The sequence below is a fragment of the Saccopteryx leptura genome, chromosome 5 (assembly GCF_036850995.1).
Source record: "Saccopteryx leptura isolate mSacLep1 chromosome 5, mSacLep1_pri_phased_curated, whole genome shotgun sequence".
Classification (NCBI taxonomy): Eukaryota; Metazoa; Chordata; class Mammalia; order Chiroptera; family Emballonuridae; genus Saccopteryx; species Saccopteryx leptura.
The window spans coordinates 105,303,489-105,327,589 of record NC_089507.1 but is presented as its reverse complement, the minus strand read 5'-3'; the positions used below and the strand labels follow the sequence as shown (position 1 = coordinate 105,327,589).

The 24,101-nt window shown below is 34.6% G+C and overlaps 1 protein-coding gene across 3 annotated transcripts in view; it reads left to right on the top strand.

Moving 5' to 3' along the window:
• The window catches only part of MINDY3 (MINDY lysine 48 deubiquitinase 3), a 93,067-nt gene that overhangs the window by 11,636 nt on the left and 57,330 nt on the right, over nucleotides 1-24,101 (top strand). Inside the window, exons 2-8 of one of the 3 annotated variants that reach the window (XM_066385300.1) lie at nucleotides 4,086-4,165; nucleotides 8,510-8,570; nucleotides 10,695-10,871; nucleotides 13,973-14,024; nucleotides 14,881-14,995; nucleotides 17,236-17,309; nucleotides 18,944-19,023. In XM_066385300.1, the coding sequence (XP_066241397.1) occupies nucleotides 4,086-4,165; nucleotides 8,510-8,570; nucleotides 10,695-10,871; nucleotides 13,973-14,024; nucleotides 14,881-14,995; nucleotides 17,236-17,309; nucleotides 18,944-19,023 (639 nt within the window). Of the gene's footprint in view, nucleotides 1-4,085; nucleotides 4,166-8,509; nucleotides 8,571-10,694; nucleotides 10,872-13,972; nucleotides 14,025-14,880; nucleotides 14,996-17,235; nucleotides 17,310-18,943; nucleotides 19,024-24,101 lie in introns of those variants that run through there. The other 2 variants (XM_066385302.1, XM_066385301.1) reach the window with 2 other exon arrangements.

The window sequence follows — 24,101 nt, the reverse complement described above, 5'->3', positions numbered from 1 at the left end:
TCATCTATCTTCCACAAGGTCTGTAGCATACCCATAGCATTTTGGGGGCACCCCCCCCCAACTCCTGTGGCAAACCCCATGAGTCCAAGAAGCTTGCCACCTCATACCACATGGCGTCAAAAGGCCACCCTGAGATTACCCCAGGTGACTTTTCCGTGATTGTTCCTGGTGATCCTGGGATTACCCCCGGTGACTCTTCTGGGATTTTTCCTGGCAACAGTTTTGGGATTGCCCCTGACGATTTCTCCAGGATTGTCCCCCATGATTTCCCAGACGGCATGTCAGCAGCAACAGTTGAGTCAACTGTGGCATTTTCTGGAATATTCTGCCATCTATGCCAATTGCAAAGCTGGGGATGTCAATCCAGTACCTGGATATTTAAAAAAAATTAAAAAAAAAAAAGCACCAGGAGGAGCAGAAGTAGAGGACATAGCTGATTATTACTCACTTTACAGAGGGAAGCCCAATGGCGACTAGTTGGGCTAGCAAGAACCACCCCTAAGCAGCTCCATTCCTCCTTCTTACATACCAGAGGATGGAGGAGAAAGGGATACTAAGGCCCTGGCCAGTTGGCTCAGCGGTAGAGCATCGGCCTGGCATGTGGAATTCCCCAGTTCGATTCCGGGTCAGGACACACAGGAGAAGCGCCCATCTTCTTCTCTGCCCTTCCCCCTCTCTTTTCCCCTCTCCTTCCCCTCTGTCTCTCTTTTCCCCTCCTGCAGCCAAGGCTTCATGTAACAAAGTTGGCCCAGGCGCTGAGGATGGCTCCATGGCCTCTGCCTCAGGTGCTAGAATCACCCCCTGGTGGGCATGCCAGGTGGATCCCGGTCGGGTGCATGCAGGATTCTGTCTGTGTCCACTCCCCCCACCCCTGCTTCTCACTTTGGAAAAATACCAAAAAAAAAAAAAAAAAAAAAAAAAAAAAAAAGAAAGAAAGAAGAGGATACTAAGAACAGAGAACACTCTGACTTGTGTATAGGAAAGTCTGACCTTCCTTTCTGTACACTCCATGGAAACTTCCCAGGACCAGGCATCTCCCTCCTTAAGGCTGCCATCTAACATCTTGAGAGGGGAAGGGCCATGTCCAGCATCAGTCCCACACTCCTGCTCCTACAGTAGTATGTATAGCCTCCCCCATTATCAGTATCATCCCCCAGAGTGATAGCTACATTTGTTACAATTGATGAACCTATGTTGATACATCATTATCACCTAAAGTCCATACTTTACATTAAGGCTTACACTTGGTGTAATACATTCTATGTGTCTTGTCAATGATGTATCCATCATTGTGGTTTCATAGTATTTTCACTACCTTCTCTGTGCTCCACTTATTCATCTCTCATCTGTCCCTTCTTCTACCCACTGTTATCCACAGATCTTTTTGCTGTCTACATAGTTTTGTCTTTTTAGAATGTCGTATAGTTGGACTCATACAGTGTATGTAGCCTTTTTGCTTTGATTTCTTTTACTTAATAATAAACATTTAAGGTTCTTCCATGTTTTTTCCTGGCTTGCAAGCTCATTTACCTTAGCACTGAATAATATTGTATTATCTGATGTACCACTGTTTATCCATTCACCTACTGAAAGACATCTGGCTGCTTCCAAGTTTTGGCAATTATGAATAGAGGTGCTCTAAACATCCATTTGCAGGTTTTTGTTGTGGATGTAAGTTTTTGACACCTTTGGGAAAATACCAAGGAGCTTTCAGTGGAATCTTAAGGTATTTTTGATTTTATATATATCAGAAACATGTTTAAATACTGTTTTAAAGTAAGAGATTGAAAGGTAAAGAGAGAGGAGATGGTTTGGCATGGAGTCTTCCATACCAGTGATTTTCAACCTTTTTTATCTTGTGGCACACATAAACTAGTTACCAATATTCTGCAATATACCAGAAAGTATTATAATTTTTTGCCAATCTGACAAAAATTGATATAATTTTGATTGATTTAGAAAAAATAATAATATTAATTACCTGCCCTTTTTGCTCCAGTGTAGTGCCTATACTTGTATATAAGAATTTCTGCTATCAAGAATTAAGTAATCAGATGCAGCCTTATTATTCAGTGTGACAATTAAGATGCAGCTCTATTATATGACCTATGTATTTATGGTTCAACATGGGACATTCACATTGGACAGTTATTGCTGTGTTGGCTGTTGTCATTTTTTAATTTGACAATCTAAGGGAAAGGAGGTCAGTGACCCTGACTAAATAAGGCAGGTATTGCATATTTTAAAAATTCTTGCAGCACACTGTTGAAAATTTCTGCTCTACAGATACACTATTTCTTACCTTACTTGCTATCATCTAGTATCTCAAGCCAGATACTTCAGTCAGCTCTAAATTCTTTGTACCAAGCCTGTGTCCCACTTGCATGTAATCATCAAATCTTAATGATTATCACAGAAATATTGTTTAGTTTCTTCTCCACACTAATATTTCTTTTATTAAGTTAGCACTATCTCTATAGGGCTGTTGAAACAGCCTCATCCCCATTACCGTCTTTTTGTTTGTTTGTTTGTTTTTTACAGAGACAGAGACAGAGAGAGGGACAGATAGGGACAGACAGACAGGAACGGAGAGAGATGAGAAGCATCAATCATTAGTTTTTCGGTGCGACACCTTAGTTGTTCATTGATTGCTTTCTCATATGTGCCTTGACCGTCGGCCTTCAGCAGACTGAGTAACCCCTTGCTCGAGCCAGTGACCTTGGCTCCAAGCTGGTGAGCTTTGCTCAAACCAGATGAGCCTGTGCTCAAGCTGGAGACCTCAGGGTCTCGCACCTGGGTCCTCCACATCCCAGTCCAACGCCACCACCTGGTCAGGCCCCATTCCAGTCATTTACAAAAGAAAAACAGAGTATGATCATATTAGCACTTTAATTAGTTTTTGTTATGGTATAGCCCTTCCCACTATTAACCTCTTGTCAGTGTCCCCTTCTCCCATTCACCATCTCTCTTATCTTACTCTCATAATGCCCTTCGGCTACATTAAATTTCCCTCTGATTCATACACTTCCCTTGCTCTTACTAACCCTTTTTCCTTCAGTAGAGGTGTTTTCTTTACCTTATAGTTATCCTCTGACCCTTGCCTCTCTGGCAAATTCCTATTCTAGATCAGCTTCAAAGTCACCTGTTAAGACTTGACTCCAGCACAGTAAGTCGTTCCTTTCTGTATCCAGAACACTGATCATCTTCTGTTGTAACATTCATTTCTTTATTTTAGTGGTTATTTGTTCATATGTCTGTCTTCACCTGGACTATTGGGTCCTCTAGACTAGGGATTCAGTCATTCATGCATATATCCTAGATGCTTTGTATACTTTTCTGATGCTCACTAAATATTTGTTGGATGAATGACTGAAGTATAATCTCTAATGAAACTTTGTATATTCCTAGCCTGCTGGAGTTGGAAGTGATCATTTTAAAGATAAGTACACTGAGGCTTAAGCAGTGAAGTGGTTTCCTAAAGGTTATACACAGAGTAATTCAGTTCTTCTGTCCCTGTGCTGCAGGGTGCAGGCATTGCCACCACTTCTGCTAGCTGCTCTGTCAGCACTGGTCAGGTAATATTTAAATTAAGATAGAGCCAATGTGAGTACTTCACTGTTATATATGATGCCATTTAATTTTTAGATCATAGACTGTGACTCAAAGATTGGAACAAAAAATACATGGAGTGTATGACAAGGGTCCTAAGTACTTTGTTTGAATTCAGTAGCTAGACTATCTAGTCTTCAATAAATTAAGTTATATAAAAGTTAGATTTGGTTTTCTTTTTCACACTTTATCCCCCTAGTCCACTTAGAGGGGTCCGTGGATACAAAATATTGAGTGTGCGTATGTGCCTGTATGTGTATGCGTATGTTTATGTGCATTTTGTGGGGGAGCATAGGTTCCATATCTTTTTTCAAAAGGTTCCTGGATCCCCCCAAAAGTTAACACTGCTCCAGACTTAGTTGAAGATATTTTGCCATTGTGATAAGTGATCCATCTGTAAGAAAAATACATTAAATATTCTTTTAGCTGCTATTTAAATTACATTTTTAATCTTTGCTACTTGCTTTCATTTTTAGGGTTTGTGTTTAGTGAATCAGAGGGATCTGCATTAGAACAGTTTGAAGGTGGCCCCTGTGCTGTTATTGCACCTGTTCAGGTAACATAGACTACTTTACCAATCCTTAGAGGGACATGTTCAAACGTTTCATACTTGACTCTTTGTTTTCTAGTATTTATACTTTGTAATCATGAGGCATGATTAATTAGCTCTTAATTTTTGTTCACGTAAACTGCTATAGATATACAAAACAAAAGTGAATCAGCAAAGACACAGACAATGGTACGATGATTACCAGCAGGAAACGGGGTGAAAGAGGGAGGACAGAATATGGGGGAACAAGTGGTGATGGATGGAGACTTGACTTGGGTGGTGAACACACAATGCAATACACAGATGACGTGTTATAGAATTGTACACCTGAAACCTATATAATTTTTTTAACTAATGTCACTGCAATAAATTCATTAAAATAAAACAAAAATGAATTCAATGAGTAGGTTACATAGCTGTAGCCTTTTGCCTATATATATTCAATAAAACATAAGTGTACCCTGATTTTCAGAAACTAAGGATTTAATGATCATCTTTCTAATACAATGATCCTGTTGAGTGATAACATTTTATACCACAGATAAGTACATTGTAGCAATGGTACTGTTTTCTCTTGATCTCTATATAAGAATGATTTCCCTAAAAAGTTGAACATGTTAATATTTTCATGGCAAAAACTATAAATTTTTAAAATAAATTGTCAGATTATAGTATTTTAGACTGTACTTTGGCTTTTAAAATAAAATTAGTAGTAACTGATTTCGAACAGAATTCTCAAAATAAAAGATTTTATTTATTTATTTGGTGACACAGACAGAGAGAGTCAGAGAGAGGGACAGATAAGGATAGACAGACAGGAAGGGAGAGAGATGAGAAGCATCAATTCTTCATTGCAGCACCTTAGTTGTTCATTGATGGTTTTCTCATATGTGCCTTGACCGGGGGTGGTGGGGCTACAGAAGACCGAGTGACCCCTTGCTCAAGCCATTGACCTTGGACTCAAGCTGGTGAGCCTTGCTCAAACCAGATGAGCCTGCGTTCAAGCTGGCGACCCTAGGGTTTCGAACCTGGATCCTCTGCGTTCCAGTCCAACGCTCTGTCTACTGTGCCACCACCTGGTCAGGCTAAAAAAAAATTTTTATCTATATTTTCTTAACCCCATAAAAGATAGGGTTAATCTAAATATATATATTTTATTTTTAATTTTGTTGTGTCACGTTGTTTGAATTTCAAGGCTGACTTGTTATAACAGTTACATTGTTAAAACCAAAAATTGAAATTCAGTTTACTCTTAACACTTATGTCTGAATAGCAATGCAACTTCAGATCTATTATAAAAGAAGCTTGAATTTATTGTTTATGTTTTAATCAGCAGGTTTTAAAAATAGATGTTTAATGTGGTATTTATTATTCATTGTCCATAAAGAATGCATTTCTGAACTGTTAGCTACAAAGTACATTTCTCTGAAAACTTATACTTTATGCACATACATTATTAAATTAAACATGTATTCTCTGAAGTAGGAAAAAAATCTCCCTTCATGACTGATTTTATAATATATCCTTTATAGGTCACTTTTTTATTTCTTTAAAGAGTTGATATATATATATATATATATATATATATATATATATATATATATACACACACATATATATATATACACACACACATATATATATATAGAGAGAGAGAGAATTAGTAGACTTATTTAAAAATTAAGAAAAATTTGAATGTTTGAACTTTGCTTGGGAATTACTGAATATAAAGAATAAAATTTAACTGTAAATTAGTTATTAGAGATATCATGTTGAATAACTGAGACAGAATTTGGTTGCTAGTAGGAATATTATCTAAATTTAAAGATTCCTTGTCCTCCTTGTTTGCAAATTAGATTATATTAACACTGCCCTTCTTGGGCCATTAATAGTACCCTTGGGTCTTTATTTATTGCAAGTCTGTGAATGTAGTTAAATGCAAGGTATACCTTAGGAGTTTTGTGTTTTATAAAATGAGGTACATTTCCAAAATGGTAGTTATTTTTGCAAGTGGGGTTGCTGTCTAACAAGGTATAATTATAATGTCCAAAATTCTTATGTATCTTTGAGGTAATAATTTAGTTTCATAGACATATAAATATCTTCAATCATAGAGGAATTTTATTTATATTGTAATTTCAAGTAAAAGTCAAAACTAAATCATTAAGGGTAATGAAGGAAAATGAAAAAGTCCAGGTATTAAAACTTTTTAAATTATAAATTAAAAACATGACACTGTTGCCAGAATAGTCATACTGTGGAACCAAATAGATAATTTAGTAGTAGATCACATTATACATAACAGTTTACCAAGAGTTTATCACATATCATGGTAAAGAAGGAATTATAAATCAATGGTGGAATAAAATGAAGTTTACTAAATGTCACTGGTATAACTGGTTGACAGCAGGGAGAAATGAATTTAGGTCCTCTCATACCATATACCCAGGTATATTCTTGATATAATATTCAACTACAGAAAAACTTAAAATAGTGTATTGTCAGCTGTTTAAGAGAAAGGATGAGTTTCAAGCTCAGGAAGGTTTTTGCAGCAAACATTAATAAACGGATATCGTCTTTTTTTACACAAAGAACTTGAACAAATTGGTTATGAAACACTAAGAACCCAGAGGTGAAATGAGCATGTGTATGCTCTCATAACAGGTAGAATGGTGCTGGACAGCTAGAGAGTCAAGATGTTCATCCTCAATAGAAATCCAAGAAAGTACAAATAAAACTGTAATTAGATTCTGCTGCTTACTCTTTCTAGTCTTTAAATAGAAATTAATTGCCGTGGTGCATAGAAGGTTGGATGATGCTGGCATATTCATATATCACTATGTAGTACATAGCTGTCCTTTGATTTGGGGAAGAAATTTTACATTATAATTGGAACCATGAAAATGCAGATTTTGTGATGCAGTAATTTTACTTATTTGAATCTTTCCTAAAGAAATAATGAATATAGGAAACATATTCAAGAAGTAGCTTTTATATTTATAGTAGCAAAATAATTGCAAACAATCTAATGGACAGTAATGTGTTTAAACATGAAATAATGTTTAAGTAAATTTTAATAGCTTGATAGAAACTTAGTGATTAAGAATTATACTTACGAATTCTGTGGAAAAACTTAAAATGGAATGGAATATAATCACATATCCATTATGTTTCTCACTTATAGTAAAATTTAAAACAGGTATGAAAGACTAGAAAAATGTATATCAAAATGCTAAGTAGTTGTAATAGTGGTGAAATAATGGCTATCCCATTTCACTTTTTCAAAATTTTATAGTTTAGTTATATGACTCAATTTTATGGTTATTGTCATTTTAAGTAAAAATCAGAAGCACTTGTTTGTAGTACTTGTAGATTTTATTTCTATGAGGATATTATGTAATATTTAGCTTTTTGTTAAAATTCTATGAAATAATTGCTTATTAGGTGCCAGGTACTGTGCTAATTAAGTGCATTACATAGATTATTTCCTATAATCCTCACTGCAATCTTAAAGTTTGAGCTATTATTTTTAGTTAGTGAAGTAGTGGAACTAGGACTTAAACCTTGGTCTCTCTGACTAAAAGCAGTCCTCTTTATCAATATATTACTGCTTTCAAACACATATGAGTGACTCACCATAGTAACCTCTTTTTCTTGAATCTGCTCCCTAGAGATTCAGATGCAATAGATGGAGAATAATAAACTGCATTTTAGATAAGACTAGGATGCAAATAGCCTTAGAACTGTAGTATGAGAAGGAAAGACTATACTACTCTGAACTGCTTTTCAGTAAATCACCAATGTAACATAGTTGACTCACTTAAGGAAAGATTAGAAATCAGTTTGTTTTTCTTTCCAGTCTGACAGCTGTTTTAGTTAAACGAAGAAGTTAGAAGCTTTTTATAATAAAGTGATGAGTCTTGTAGTCATATTATTCTTGTATTACAATCAAAACTAATAGAGCAGAACCACTTTTGTATTTAGATTCCTTTTCCCCCAAGGAATCAAAGAGAAATGTAGACTTGTTTTTGTTCTATATGGCCTTCACTGTATATTTCTTTAATTTTCTAGTTATATGTTTTATTTTGAGGCAGTTTTTCTATTTAACAGAAAATGTATATTATGAAAAAAAGAATTTTATGGTTGTAAAATTTATTTATAATAGTACATTCTGAATAAATAATTATGCCCAGTTACTGTTGAACATGAAGGGGAACCATTTGAAATTTTTATAACTCTATTCAGAAGATTAGAAAGGAGGTACATATTAGTAGTTTTCCATTTTATAATAGAATGATGAAAGGTATGTTTGTAATGTATGCTAATAACTATTGCTTTAATTGTATAAAGGCATTTCTTTTGAAGAAACTCCTGTTTTCTTCTGACAAGTCTTCTTGGAGGGATTGCCCAGGTACGATAGTTCTTTTATAAACTTTTACTCCATTTATTTTACAGATGATCTATGCAGCATTCATTGGCAGTAGTTTAGTTAAAATTAATCTATTTTAAAAAGTACTATTAATGAGATATTTTTTCCTGAGGTTTTTTAAAAATATTTTAGAAAATTCATGGACAGTGATTCCAAAATTTTAAATACATGTATTTCTGAATTTGGTTTTCCTAAGACATGAAACAGAATACTATAACTAAGGAGAAAAACTTTGGCCTCTTGCTAAAAATAGTACATTTCCCTAAACTAAAATTATATCATGCCATAAGGAATAATCATTTGTGTATGCTTGTTTTGTCTTATTTTGCTTTGAGCAAGAACTGAGAATTACTTTTATATTTCTGCATTTTTTTAGCATAATGTCTTAAACAGTTCAAAGAAAATATTGCAAATAATTCTGAATGGCAAATGAAGCTGACAAAGCTTCTGCAATATGACTAGGTCAGGGACCTGTATGGTACTACCAGATAATAAAAAAAAAATTGCATTTTGCTTGATGGTTTACAAAGATCTTCATTTACACAATTTCATGTGGAATGCACAATAACTTCTAAAAGTATGTAGGATGTATTATAATCTCAGTTTGTATATAAGACCAAAACAGCTTCCATTCCAAACCACGCACATAGAATCTGCTAGTGATTTTGAATTTAAGAGTTAGTGTCATTGTTATGTATATTATATTCAATAGTTGAAATGCAAAGTAAATTTTAGTAGAGACTAAGAGCTGAATGTTTTATTAATAAGATTTCTCGCATAGAAATATATTCATATTGATAAAAAAAGTTTATCCTGTCATTCATGGCAATAAATGTTGTGGAGGTTATAGTACTGCCTTTAAAGTACTTTAAATCTATTAAGAGCGATAGGAAATTCCCATAGCATAAAATTTTACATAGGATGTGTATATATATCTTATCCCTTTTGTTTGAAAGTTTCAGAGAGCTATACTACCTTCAGAGAGTACTACTTCTTGAAAAGGGAAAGTTGGCCAAGGTTCAGGAAGAAATCGAGCATTTGTGCTCTTTCCTATAAAAATCTACAGCTCAAATCACTTCAATAGTATCAATAGCTCCTGTATTATGCAGCATAACTACAATGGCATTGCTAATGTAATGGATTGTGGTATTGTATGTGCTGAGGGTATGTTTCCTCATTATCCTTACACTGTGAGACAAGGAGATCAAAGACATTAAACTAATTTAGAAATGGGGAAAAAAATAAAGGTCTCAAAAGGCCCTTACCTTGTTCCTGGTTCTATAATAAAGCAAATAACATGATTTATTTGCTTCATTTGCAGCGGAGAAAGAAAGGATCAGGCCTGTGACGGTGTAGTGAATAAAGTGTAGACCTGGAATGCTGAGGTCACCAGTTCAAAGCCCAGGGGTCAGGGCACTTATGAGAAACAATCAGCGAACCACTAGAGTCAAGCAACTACGAGTTGATGCTTTTTGCCCTCTCTTTCTCCCTCCCTTTCTCTCTCTCAAGATTAATCTTAAAAAAAGGGGGGCGGGTGGGGATCAATATTGGCATATTTTTTCTCCTGTTTAATTCTGCATTTTAAGATTATTCTTATCATTAATGGAAAATTTAGTAATGGTGACCCTATAACCGTCAAGCACCTTATTTTTCTAAAATATAATTGAAGATCAGTTGTTGATAGATTTTCCCCCACTTAAAATACATGATTTTCATCATTAAATTAAGACATTCTTTCTCTTTTTTTAGTGAGAGAGACAGGGAGGGAGATGAGAAGCATCAACTCGTAGTTGCAGCACTTTAGTTGTTCATTGATTGCTTCTCATATGTACCTTGACCCCAGGGGGAGGAGGCTCCAGCTGAGCCAGTGACCCTTTTTTCAAGCCAGCAACCTTTTGGGCTGAAGACAGCGACCACACTCAGGCTGGTGAGCCTGTACTCAAGCCGGTGACCTTGGGGTTTCGTACCTGGGACCTCAGCGTTCCAGGTCAACACTCTATCCACTGAGCCCCCGTTGGTCAGAAGAGACATTCTTAACACTGTAATTCATGCCCAGATTATTTTTTCAAAGAAAACCATTATAATGTATACTTCAATTATTTTTAGAGGAAGAGCGGAAGGAACTCCTTTGTCACACCTTATGTGATATTTTAGAAAGTGCCTGTTGTGACAACTCTGGATCATACTGCTTGGTTTCATGGTTAAGAGGAAAGACAACTGAGGAAACTGCTAGTATTTCTGGGAGTCCTGCAGAATCTAGTCGTCCAGTGGAACATTCTTCTTGTAAGATACATTTTTTTCCTAAAGTAATTTCTTATACCTTTGTTTTAATAAAACTATTGAAAATTAAAAAAAAAGAATTAAAATTTTCATAGCATGTCTTATTTTAGCCTAAGTTTAATTCATGAGCCTTAGTATTTTTCATTTCCTTTGTATTATTTTAATTATTAGAAGACACTACATTTGTTTATTTTGCTTTCATTTTTGGAAAGGAAGGGACTGTATTTCTTAAACTTTTTTAAAAATTCTAGTTAATCTGCTTGATGATATTCTCTTGTGAGCTTTGGTATTTCATTTAAAGAACATATTTCTATATACTTTAATTTTAAATGCATTAATGTTAACTTTGATATTGGGGAAAAAGATTTTTTTTGACATTACAAAATTTGTGAACATATTTTTAATTGCTTCCTAGAACAAAGTTGGGAATTTTTTTTATTATTATTACCTGTTGTTTTCTTCTAAATTTTTATACATTATTATGAATTATTTTAAAGTAATTTTAATTGAGTTTTAATTTTGCCTTCATTTATGTTTTTCATACTTTGAATATTTCTTTTTAAAATAAATTACAACTATTCTCATTATAAAAATTATATATTCTGTCACCTTTAGTCTTTGAAAATTATGTAATTGTCCTAAAAAGTGCCTGAATGAACTAGTAAAACGGGAACTTCTGGTCCTTCAGAAGCTAGATAACAAAAGTTGCTGTTCTGTTTTTCTTTTCGGGAACTATCTTGCTTGTAGGTGGCTTTTGATAATTGGTAGTTCTAATTTATATTACTCTGCCTGTCATGCATTCCATTAACATCTTTGAAAATTGCTTTCAATGAAATTAAACAACTGATTTATAGAAAGTAAATTTTGATTGTGATATACATCTTGCTTTTTCTATAAGGACTATGACGCACTCTTGCTCCTTGATCTAAAATGTATCTGTGATGTCAGCATTTTTCCTACTACTTTTGTGGTCACAATGGCAAATTCTAATAGTAGGACATTCACAAAGAAAAAATTTTTAAATTTAAACAGTTCAGTGATATGTTTTATTCAGGGCTTTCAACATAACCTTTCCAAAAAAATCTAACATTTTTAGAGTTGACAATATAGTTGAAGGAAATGAGTGGAAAATATTCACAAGGATGATAATAAAAAATGTCACCAAGGTTGATTGCATGTAAGCATGTTTAATAGTTTATTAAGGTTATCAAAATTTTGACAGGAATAATTAATTAAAAGTTATTTTAAAAATTAGATGCTCAAAGCCAGTGTCTATTAAAATGTAAGAAAATAATAAGATTTTTTTGTAACATTTTTAATTAGTATCTTAGACTGTCTGCATGCTTACTACGGACCATGCTGTGTATTTCATAGTGATAGGTTAATTGACCTCATAATACGTTAACTTTGGTACTTTGATAACTAAGTTATGTGGGCATTCTATATTAAATTCCCCTTTGAAAATGTATTTTAGAAATTTTCCAATTTACTATGCCTCATTTCAAAAGTGGACATGAATAAAACCAGATTTTAAATTTGTTTTCTGTAATCATATAAATTTGAAAATTTTTAACTGAAAATATGAGAATTTACCATAGATGTTGACAAATTAAATGAACTTACATTAAAATTTTTATTCCATATAACTATTTTACTTATTCTTTCCTCTATTCCCAGCTATGTTCCTTTTCTTGTGTTTTATATTTTTCTACCATTCTGCCTGCTAAGCTTTTTATTTTGCTTGCCTTCTTTCTCTAAATGACTATATTTATGTCAGCTTTTGTAGTGTATGCCCAATAAAATTACTTATATAATCAGGCACAGAAAAATCAGTACAATTTGGGAAAGGTTAGATATAATTTTTATTTTATCCTGAAATTTTAAATATGAAGTATTTTTTCCATTGTCAGTATACATTCTGTACAAACATTAAATTCATTGGCTTTTGTGGTGTGTATAGTTTTGGCTTCCAGTAACGCACATTTGTTTGCAGTAATGAATACTGAGGTTCAATTTCAGCTTGTTTCCCAAACAAATAAAAATATTATTTAAGCCTTTGGGACTTTCAAGATTTTAAAAAGTAACTGAAATATTTGAAAATTAAGTGTAGACTTTGAATGGCTAACATAATGTGACCTTTTAAATTGTAAATCAAGAAACTTTAATTTTGAATTCTTACGGAATCCATTTCTCTGATGATAATATTTGAAAGTACTAAGATTTGCTTTATAAATGTAGATACACACATATGAAATTGTTCATTGTGATAAATTTGAGTAGGCATTTTGATTCTTCTTAAAGACTTTATCTTTGGGGAGCCAAAGCTCTCTGGATTGAAATATCAGCTCTACTGTTGACTTCTGTGTGCACTTCAGAGCATTCTTCTCACTGCCTCAGTTTCCTCTTGTGTGAAATGAGGACTAATAAAGTGGTTTTGAGGAGCTAGTGAAGTAAGACCAGTAGAGCATTTGGAAAAGGGTCTGGCACTTAGAAAAGTGCTAAATATTACCTTTGATTTAAATACTTTCTTTGATTTACTCTGATCTTTTAAAATTTATTGTACTGTATTAAAAAACAATCTTAATAAGTTACTGAAAACTTCTCAACCATTATGCTGAGTTAATGAAGAAACAAACAAAGCTGTTGTTGAACCTGTGTAGTTTCAAAGTGCTATGCCTTTTTATATACATTTGTTTAATAATAGAGCATTAAACCTGAAGATTTTATATTATGAATAGAAAGATTAGTGATGATGATTTTACTTGGATCCATGGATTAAAAGATTATTTAAAAGTGCAGGACACATTATAATGATGAGTGAAGCACTATGATTGCCAATAACTTATTTTGTCAACTACCCTAGCATAACTGAATTGAAAAGTCTCTTCTACATTCTCAATATTATATCCATTTTAGTTATAATCATGGTAACTAAGATGTTGAATTATAAATTTTTATTATAGTAAAGTTGAAAATAAACTGAGGATTTTAAAAGAGTAAGAGAGGGAAATTTTTGATTGCTTGAAAGTATTTACAGCCTGCTGTGTGTATCTTGTGTCATTTATTTGCCATGTGTAGTGCTGAAAAGTGTCTTTTATGTATAGCTGCCTTGGCTGTCGAAGAGCTTGGCTTTGAGCGATTTCATGCATTAATTCAGTAAGTAACACTGGAACATTTAATTTACTTACCTTGAGGACACGTTGCCACTTTGTCTGTTCATACTGGGGAAAGGTACTTAGCTTTATATGCTAAGAATTAATTTGTTTTCAAATTAAAATAGTTTGTAAAGGTGTACTTAAGTTACTTGGATTTGTAAATTAACTATCACACTAAAAGTTTTTTCATCATTACAATAAAAAATAATTTTAGCTTAATGCTTCTCTGTCCTGAGTGAGTATAAAGGTTTCTACTAGAATAAATATTTGAATTATTATTTATTGTTTGCCAAAATATGCTAACTATAATTTTCATTAAAAGGCCTGTTTTCATTAGAGCATTTAAACTTTTTATTAAAAAAATAAAAGGTAAGATTAGCTATGTTAGTAGAATTATAGGTGGCATTTTATTTGAAATATAACATTAATTTATTTTAAAAGAAATCACAAATCTACAACAGTCACGTTTTGTTTGTTCTTAACCCCATCTTAAAAGAGGTCCACTTTCTTTTTTAAATAACTATATTAATGAAGCTTTTATCGTTGCCAGACAGTTCACCTAAGAGATGAAGAGATTCCCTACCAAGTAGACATTCTACCTTAAAGGGATATATATATATATATATATATATATATATATATATATATATATATATATATATATATATATATGACAGTTGTCAGCAATAGCATTTGCTTTAATTGCTAAATTTGTATTTGAAAATTTGAGACACTTATAAAAATCTCCTGTTTGTATAAGTACATTTTGATGTATAAGACAATTTAAGAATTTTCCCCATTTATGGATGTAGTAAACCTCATGATAATACTAATACTTAATTCTTTTCACCCCCCAGAAAAATATCATTCAGAAGTTTATCCGAATTAAAAGATGCTGTCTTGGACCAGTATTCAATGTGGGGAAACAAATTTGGAGTATTGCTTTTTCTGTATTCTGTGTTACTGACAAAGGTTTGTTTAAGTAGATGCTTCTTCTGGCTTTTATTAGTTGAGTTTAGTATGTTTCCTGCTATGAGGAAAAAATTTATTCTTGGTAATGTTTCTAAATCTCAGAATAAAAATCTTTTATGCTGATAATAATTTTTTCTCACTACTCACTTGTTACTCAACCACTTTGAAACACTTTCACCCCTGATCTTTTGGACCGTGTAGGTTATCAATAATATGCTAACTATGAAATGCACTCACTTATTCTGAATTTTATTTTCTTTCCTCTTAGCAATGTCTGGCAATTGACACCTTAACCCCTTTTGGAAGCTCTTCCCCCAAGTCCCTTTCTTAACTGAAGCTGAAATATCCCTCCTGATTTTAAATTGCCACATGTGGGTGTGGGACCAGCCCATTCTGTGTTTCCGCCTCTCTGAACCTCAATATGGCATTGTCTTTAAATCTCTAGTTGTAGGACTACCATTCAGGCAGGTTTCAGGCGGTTCTGAAAATGGTTATCCTGTACTTATAATTTTGATGTGGTTGTGGAAGGATTTGAGTATTGCATTTACCTATGTTGCCATCTTGACAGGAAGTCAAAAATATGTTCCTTAAATTGGGATAAGAGCTGTGCTGCAGGGAGTTGGGTGTGAAGTATAAAGTCTAGGGTCAGGAAAACCAGGAAAGTGGTTATTGAAATAGGTGAGCCTAAGCTAGGGCAGTGACCATGGAAATGGAAAAGAAAAAGAGCATATTTAGACGCATGTTTCAATTTTAGAAATTTAAAAACTTTTAGGAAGAGGTTTAAATGAAAGAACAGAAAATACTTGGTAGTTGGTCAGAAGTTTGAATACCTGTGGTGGAGATGTCTAAGATGACTGGTTTCTTATGACTTTGTTTTAACTGTTCCTTAGTCTGCCAGTTTTTTATGCTTGAGACTTTTGATACCACCTCTGTCTCTTGTCCCTTACAGCCAATAAACCATCATGTCTGGTTGCTCTTTGAGCCTGTCTCTGAAACAGTGTTCCCTCTCTCCCTAATGATTATGTCACTTGTTTCTGTTGTTCATTTTGGCTTTATCAAAGCCTGCTTTGTATTGTTTATGAAAAAGGCATGTGCAAGATCTCATACTTGTTCGTGTCCTTCTTCTACATGTACTTATGCAATCATTAGTTATTTTGATCCTTGATTAATTATCTCTCTAATCCTTATTAATGGCCTGTAATCTGATAGAACCAATGGTTAACGTTAGATGAGTAGCACAGTGAATGGCAGATTATCTTTGTCATTTTAGAATAGATCAAATTAAGAAAACTAGGTCGTCTTGAGTGATCCAGTTTCTAAACCTTGGAATTTGGATGTCATTTTGGGAGTTAAAAATATAAAAAAGTTGGTTTTCAAGAAATAAGGAGCTCCCAGCCATCTTAATTTATATTTTTGTCAGTACACATTTGCATTACCAATATTTGTGAAAACCAACAATCAAAAGCAAATCTTCCATTTTTTTTTGTATTGGTTATATCCTTTGTGTATTTAAATTTATATCTCTATCAGCACTCATGTATGTATTTAGTATCAATAACCTTTTTAAATGATCTAAGAAAATATATTGGATGCTTTAGCTGGTATATTAGTTTTGAATTTAATTTAGCCTAAAGTTAAGTGAATATTAACTTTTGGATTAAATAATTTTCTCTTTCATCCTCTTGAAACTTAAATATTCTCTCTCTCTCTCTCTCTATCCATTTCACCAATATTAGATCTGTTATCTGTATTCTTTATACAGAGCCCATTAAAAAAAAAAGAAAAGATGTTCTTGAAGAAACTTTTTTACCATTATCATCTCAAATGCACTTCTAATTCAAATCTGGCTGATTGTCTAGGAGAAAACTTACTTAACCCTTTGAGTAGTACGAACGTTCATGTACATCCTCGTGCCTCCTGACCATCCAGGGCATGATCGTACGTACATGTGTAAGGCAACATTAAAAAAAGACAAATGTATGTTCTTCTTATTTCCATAAATTGGTTATCAAACATACATGATTTTAAGTTAATAAAACTGGAACTGGAACTAATTTCATTTTTTGAAAAAACAAAAAACAAAAAAACTCCCAGGTGTCAGCAAGCATGAAAAAAACTCACTACTCAAAGGGTTAAATAATTGTATTTTATTAATTTATATTATGAACTGGTCAACTTTTAAACTACTATAATTCCATTTCTAGTTTTGAAAATAAGCCAAGAATATTTGGTTTCTTTAGGGCATTGAAAACATAAAAAATGAAATTGAAGATTCAACTGAACCTTTGATAGATCCTGTGTATGGACATGGCAGGTAATTAACTAAATCTATTATCTCTTTAAATGGTCAGAGTTTTGCTTGTGAATGTTGATGGCATCAAGTCTATGAATTTGAACAGTCTTGTGGTTAATGCATTGCTTGTCTTATATATCATATGAAATGTTAATTTCCACTTTAGGTTTATGAACGCCATGCACTTATTGTAGCAAATGTTTTGTTTTTAGATGGCTTGGGGTATTATAACAACTTCTTCTTGATGTTCCATTTAAGAGACTTTAATATATGAAATCTATTCATTTTGACTTACAAATAAGTATATCTGTACCTATTTATAAATACTTTCCTGCTTGGGAGAAAAAACTTTTTTTCTTAGTGTTTTCTGTGAAACTACCTTTCCTCTCAAACTTTTTAATAACTATTTCTGTTAAAACTGATAAAACAGTGAATTTTTTTTTTTTTTTTTTTGTATTTTTCTGAAGTTAGAAGTGGAGAGGCAGTCACAGACTCCTGCATGTGCCCAACCGGGATCCACCTGGCATGCCCATCTGGGGGCGATGTACTGCCCATCTGATGCGTTCCTCCGCTGTGGCCAGAGCCATTCTAGTGCCTGAGGCGGAGGCTTTGGAGCAGTCCTCAGTGCCTGGGCCAGCTTTGCTCCAATGGAGCCTTGGCTGCGGGAGGGGAAGAGAAACAGAGAGGAAGGAGAGGGGGAGGGGTAGAGAAGCAGATGGGCACTTCTCCTGCGTGCCCTGACTGGGAATCAAACCTGGGACTTCCACACGCCAGGCCGACGCTCTACCACTGAGCCAGCCGGCCAGGGCCGATAAAACTGATTAACTTACTCTAAAAAATAAGTAATTCTCTTTGGTGCTTCAGAGGTTAAAATTCACATATATCCCATCACACACAAAATAATAACTTTTACATATGTATTTTATTTTATTTTTTGTATTTTTCTGAAGCTGGAAACGAGGAGAGACAGTCAGACAGACTCCCGCATGCGCCCGACTGGGATCCACCTGGCACGCCCACCAGGGGTGACGCTCTGCCCACCAGGGGGCGATGCTCTGCCCCTCCAGGGCATCGCTCTGCCGCAACCAGAGCCACTCTAGCGCCTGGGGCAGAGGCCAAGGAGCTATCCCCAGCGCCCGGGCCATCTTTGCTCCAATGGAGCCTTGGCTGCGGGAGGGGAAGAGAGAGACAGAGAGGAAGGAGGGGAGGGGAGTGGAGAAGGAAATGGGCGCTTCTCCTATGTGCCCTGGCCTGGAATCGAACCCGGGTCCCCCGCACGCCAGGCCGACGCTCTACGGCTGAGCCCACCGGCCAGGGCCTACATATGTATTTTTAAAGGTGCTTATAAATACTAAGTAAGTTATCAGTCTAAGTATGATTTTTTTATTGATTGAGATACAGACTCTTGGACAAAGTTGTTAAATTATGCAACTATACAGAAAATAGTTACAATTGCGGTGATTCATTTACTAATGCAGTTAACAAGGCTGCTGTTCAGTTGAGTGTGTAAAATGGAAAATGTAAGTTTTTTTTCAAATTTTGTTTTTTAACATAACTTAATGTCAAAAGTCATACTTTATGTCTTACCATAGTGATCATTTTATTTGAAAATTAGTTAATTTCTATTTCAATTATTTTTAAATGTTTATTAATAGCCAAAGTTTAATCAACCTCCTGTTGACGGGACATGCTGTTTCTAATGTATGGGATGGTGATAGAGAATGCTCAGGAATGAGTAAGTATGTACTTTGTGTGTTTATCTCTTTTGTGATTAATATTTTTCTAGAATGTAGTTGGTTGTTATTCATCTGTTTAATAGCTCTGCATTACTTAGAGATTAAGATAAGTTCTTTATAATAGAAGAATCCTTTACAATTTTCAAGGCACTATAACATATAGAATATAGATTTTGGAAGCAAATGTAGGCTCCAGTCTCATTATTTAACTTCTCAAGCCTTTAGTTTTCTCTGGTATAAAATTGGGATGGTAGGATTATCTTCTTTAGAAAAAGTAAAATATAAATCTCTTTATATAAATAAACCTAGTACATTTCTATGCAATTGTATCTATATGTCTGGAACACTTGCATTTTGCTTAAAATTGAGGAGAAGTACTATAAATATAATAATTTGAAATATTTTTTGAGTCTAGTGGGTTTTCCTGTATTACTTTTAAGGGGCATAATTTCCTTTAAGGTGCTGGGAAAATTTAATGTTATCTGAGACTTTTAAACCACTACTCCCTATTATTACCTATCAAAATTTCTTTTTTTATAGTATCATATATTGCCAGAGACATTAAAGTGAAAATTCCTTTGTCCATCTACCTAGATAAAGAGACCTGAGACATACCTCTGAATAAAATGCCATTCAACTCATTACTGAGTCAGTCTCAATTAATGTAGTTACTCCTTCAACTTGAATACTGTATACCTTCTGTTGAAGTAGGTAGTATAGGACAGGAAGTTCCATTGTCCTTATAGTTCACAGGGAAATTAATTTCTTTCTTTTTAAAGTAGATAAAAACAGTCACCAAAAGACAGATGCCAATATTATGATTGAGAATATAATAGTTATTGACTTTTTTGTCCCATTTAAATGAGTGAATCTTAATCTTAAATTTGAATTTTTCTCAAATTTTAAAAATATGTGTAGTTAACAGAAACACAAGAGGATATAACATTAAGGAAAAGAATTAATAAAAGTTATATAATTTCAGAATTAAAAAGCACCTCTTGAGAATATCACACTAAGCAAGTAAGTCAGACAGAAAAAGTCAAGAAACATGATTTCACTCATCTGAGATATAAAACTGAAAGCAAGAAATGCACAAGACAAACAAAGAAAAACTCATAGACACGAACAACAGTATAGGAGTTACCAATGGGACAGTGGGATGGGGTTGGTAGCAAAGGTAAAGGGTACAAATAGATGGTGACCTTGGGTGGTGGGCATACAATGCAATATACACGTGATGAATAATAGAATTATATACTTGAGACCTATGTCATTTCATCAACAATCTCACCCCCAAATAATTAATAAAATTTTTATAAAAGAGATAATTTCAGAATAAAAAGCACTTCAGCACAATCCAGCCCTTTATTTTATTGTTTAAGAAATTTAAGAACTACCCTCCCTCCCTACATTATTTCCTTCATGATGAGGGTAGAAAGAGAACCTAGTTTTGATAATTTCTGATACAGGTCAAAATTTAAACACTAAAATTTGTAGACAAATAACTACACAAGTTATCTTGCTCAGTTTTTTTGTAATTGAGCCTATCTTCTTGAATCCTACTCTGATTGACAACTGAAAACATTTCATCCTACCAATAAAACCTGTCAGTCTCTCGAGTAATAGGCAGGTTTCTGCCCCCACTCACCCATGATGACTTACGCACATCTTTCTTTTTACCCTGCTAGTTTCTGGGCACTGAGGTATCTTATATCCTCTGAAATGATGAGGGAAGGAATATCTGGTTCCTGCTGAATTTGGTTGAGGTATCTCATCCCACAGTGTGCTGTGGCTCAGAGCTCTTTCCACCTGGACTTCAGAGCTTTGCCCTGGCTCTTCGTGCTACTTATCATGCTCCTTCTTTCCACACATTCTGCAGATGCTCCCAGGCCTCTTCTGTTCCCAGAACCAGAATATTCTTTCTGTCTCCCTAGGCATTTCCTCACCCACCCTCCCATAGGCTTTTTTCTTGCCTTGTACTACCTTTTACAGCCTATGAGTCAATTACCCAAGTTTTGGTTCTTGATAAGTACAAATTTATTCTTTTCTGTTTCTTGAAATATAAGCTTTCAAAGCTATTATCTTACCGTGGATTTATTTTAAGAATAGTTTAAATATCAAAACTAAGCAATGTCTCTGAAATAATTATTTTGAAAAAGAAGATAGCCAGGGTATATTTCTCATATTTCTTTTACATTTTATTTAGAAAATTAAATTTAACAGGGTGTCATTGATCAATAAGGGTACCTAAGTTTCAGGTGAATGTTTCTATAGCATTTGAACTATTGATTATGTTGTATACTCATCACCCAAAGTCAAATCATTTCCTGTCACCGTATATTTGATCCTCTTTCCCCCTTCCCCCTGGTACTACCTCATTTTTTATCTATGTCCATGAGTTTCAGTTTTGTATCCCACCTATGTGTGAAATCCTATACAGGTAGTTCTTAGTTGTTTCTGATTTACTTATTTCACTCATTATAATGTTCTCAAGGTCTATCCATTTTGTCATACATGGCAATATCTTATCATTTCTTATGGCTGAGTAGTATTTTATTGTATATATGTACCACATCTTATTTATGCAGTCTTCTAACAAGGGACACTTTGGTTGTTTCCATGTCTTGGCCACTGTTAATGCTGCAGTGAGCATGGGGATGCATGTGTTAATGCTGCAGTGAGCATGGGGATGCATGTGTCTTTAGGTACCAATGTTTTTTAGTTTTGGAGGCAGATACCCAGTAGAGGGATTGCTGGGTCATATAGTAGTTCTATTCTTTTTTTTTTTTTTTTTTTTTTTTTATTTTTCTGAAGTTGAAAATGGGGAGGCAGTCAGACTCCCACATGCGCCCAACCGGCATCCACCCAGCGCTCCCACCAGGGGGCAATGCTCTGCCCATCTGGGACATCGCTCTGTTGCAACCAGAGCCATTCTAGCGCCTGAGTCAGAGGCCATGGAGCCACCCTCAGCGCCCAGGCCAACTTTGCTCCAGTGGAGCCTTGGCTGCGGGAGGGGAAGAGAGAGACAGAGAGGAAGGAGAGGGGGAGGGGTGGAGAAGCAGATGGGCGCTATTCTTAATTTTTTGAGGAACCACCATAGTTTCTGCCATAATGGTTGTACTAATTTACATTCCCACCAGCAGTGAATGAGGGTTTCTTTTTCTCCACAGCTTCTATACCACTTGTTATTACCTGTCTTGTTAATAATAGCCAACCCAGTAGGTGTGAGGTGATATCACATTGGAGTTTCGATTTTCATTTTGCAAATAGCTAATGAAGATGAGCGTCTTTTCATATATCTGTTGGCCATTTATATGTCCTCTTGGGAGAAGTGTCTGTTCAGGTCTTCTCCCTATTATTTAATTGGATTGTTTGTTGTATGTTGCTGAGCTTCATGAGTTCTCTATATATTTTGGATATTAACCCCTTATCTGAACTGTTGTTTGAAAATGTCACCTCCCATTTAGTTGGCTGTTATTTTGACAGTTTCTTTTGCTGTGCAGAAGCTTCTTAGTTTGATATAGTCCCATTCAGCTGTCTTTGCCTTTACTTCCCTTGCCTTTGGTGTCAAATTCATAAAATGTTCTCTATGGCCAAGGTCCATGCGTTTAGTTCGTATGTTTTCTTCTGTGTAATTCACTGTTTCAAGTCTTCTATTTAGATCTTTGGTCTATTTTGAATTAATTTTTGTTCAGGTGGACAAACTAGTAAAGTTTCATTTGTTTCATGGGTTTTCCAATTTTCCCAGCATCATTTACTGAAGAGGCTTTCTTTTCTCTATTGTGTGTTTTAAGCTTCTTTGTCAATGATTATTTGTCCATATATATATGTGGTTTTATTTCTGGGCTCTTGATTCTGTTCCATTGGTTTGTGTGTTTGTTTTTCTGCCAATACCATGTTGTTTTGATTTTCATGGCTCGGTAGTATAATTTGAAGTCAGGTAGTGTGATACTTCCAGCTTTATTCTTTTTCCTAGGGATTGCTTTGGCTATTTGTTTTTTTTTGTTTGTTTGTTTGTTTTTACAGAGACAGAGAGAGAGTCAGAGAGAGGGATAGACTGGGACAGATGGACAGGAATGGAGAGATGAGAAACATCAATCATTAGTTTTTCGTTGAGCATTGTGACACCTTAGTTGTTCATTGACTGCTTTCTCATATGTGCCTTGACCATGGGCCTTCAGCAGACCGAGTAACCCATTGCTCGAGCCAGTGACCTTGGGTCCAAGCTGGTGAGCTTTTGCTCAAACCAGATGAGCCCGTGCTCAAGCTGGCGACCTTGGGGTCTCGAACCTGGGTCCTCGGCATCCCATTCCGACGCTCTATCCACTGTGCCACCACCAAGTCAGGCTGTTTGGGATTTTTTATGGTCCTACTCAAACCTGGGGATTTTTTGTTCTATTTCTTTAAAAAATGACATTGGGATTTTGATGGGGAATGCATTAAAATTTGTATATTGCTTTGGATACTATGGCCACTTTATGTTGATTCTTCTAATCCATGAACATGGATTATTTTTTCCATTTCATATTTCTTTTCATTTTCTTTCAGCAATGCTTTATAGTTTTAGTATATAGGTTATTCACTTTCTTTGTTAAGTTTATTCCTAGCTATTTTATTTTTTGTTGTTGCAATTATGAAAGGACTTGGGTTTTTTTTTAGTTTATTTTCTGATTTTTCATCATTGGAGTGTAGGAGGCAGTGGACTTTTGTATATTGATTTTGTATCTTACAACTTTACTGTATTGGTTTATTGTTTCTAGAATTTTTTTTGGTGGAGTCTTTGGGGCTTTCTATATATAGGATTATATCATCTGCAAAAAGTAATACCTTTATTTCTTCTTTCCCTGTATGAATGCCTTTTATTTCTTTCTCTTGCCTGATTGCTCTGGCTAAAAAATTCCTGAACTATGCTGAGTAAGATTGGAGAGAGTGGGCAGCCTTGTCTTGTTCTTGGTGTCATAGGAAAAGCCTCCATTTTTTTGCCCTAAAGGATGATATTAGCTGATGGTTTCTCATATGTATGGCCTTTAGTATGTTGATGTACTTTCTTTCTATTATGATTTTATTGAGTGTTTTA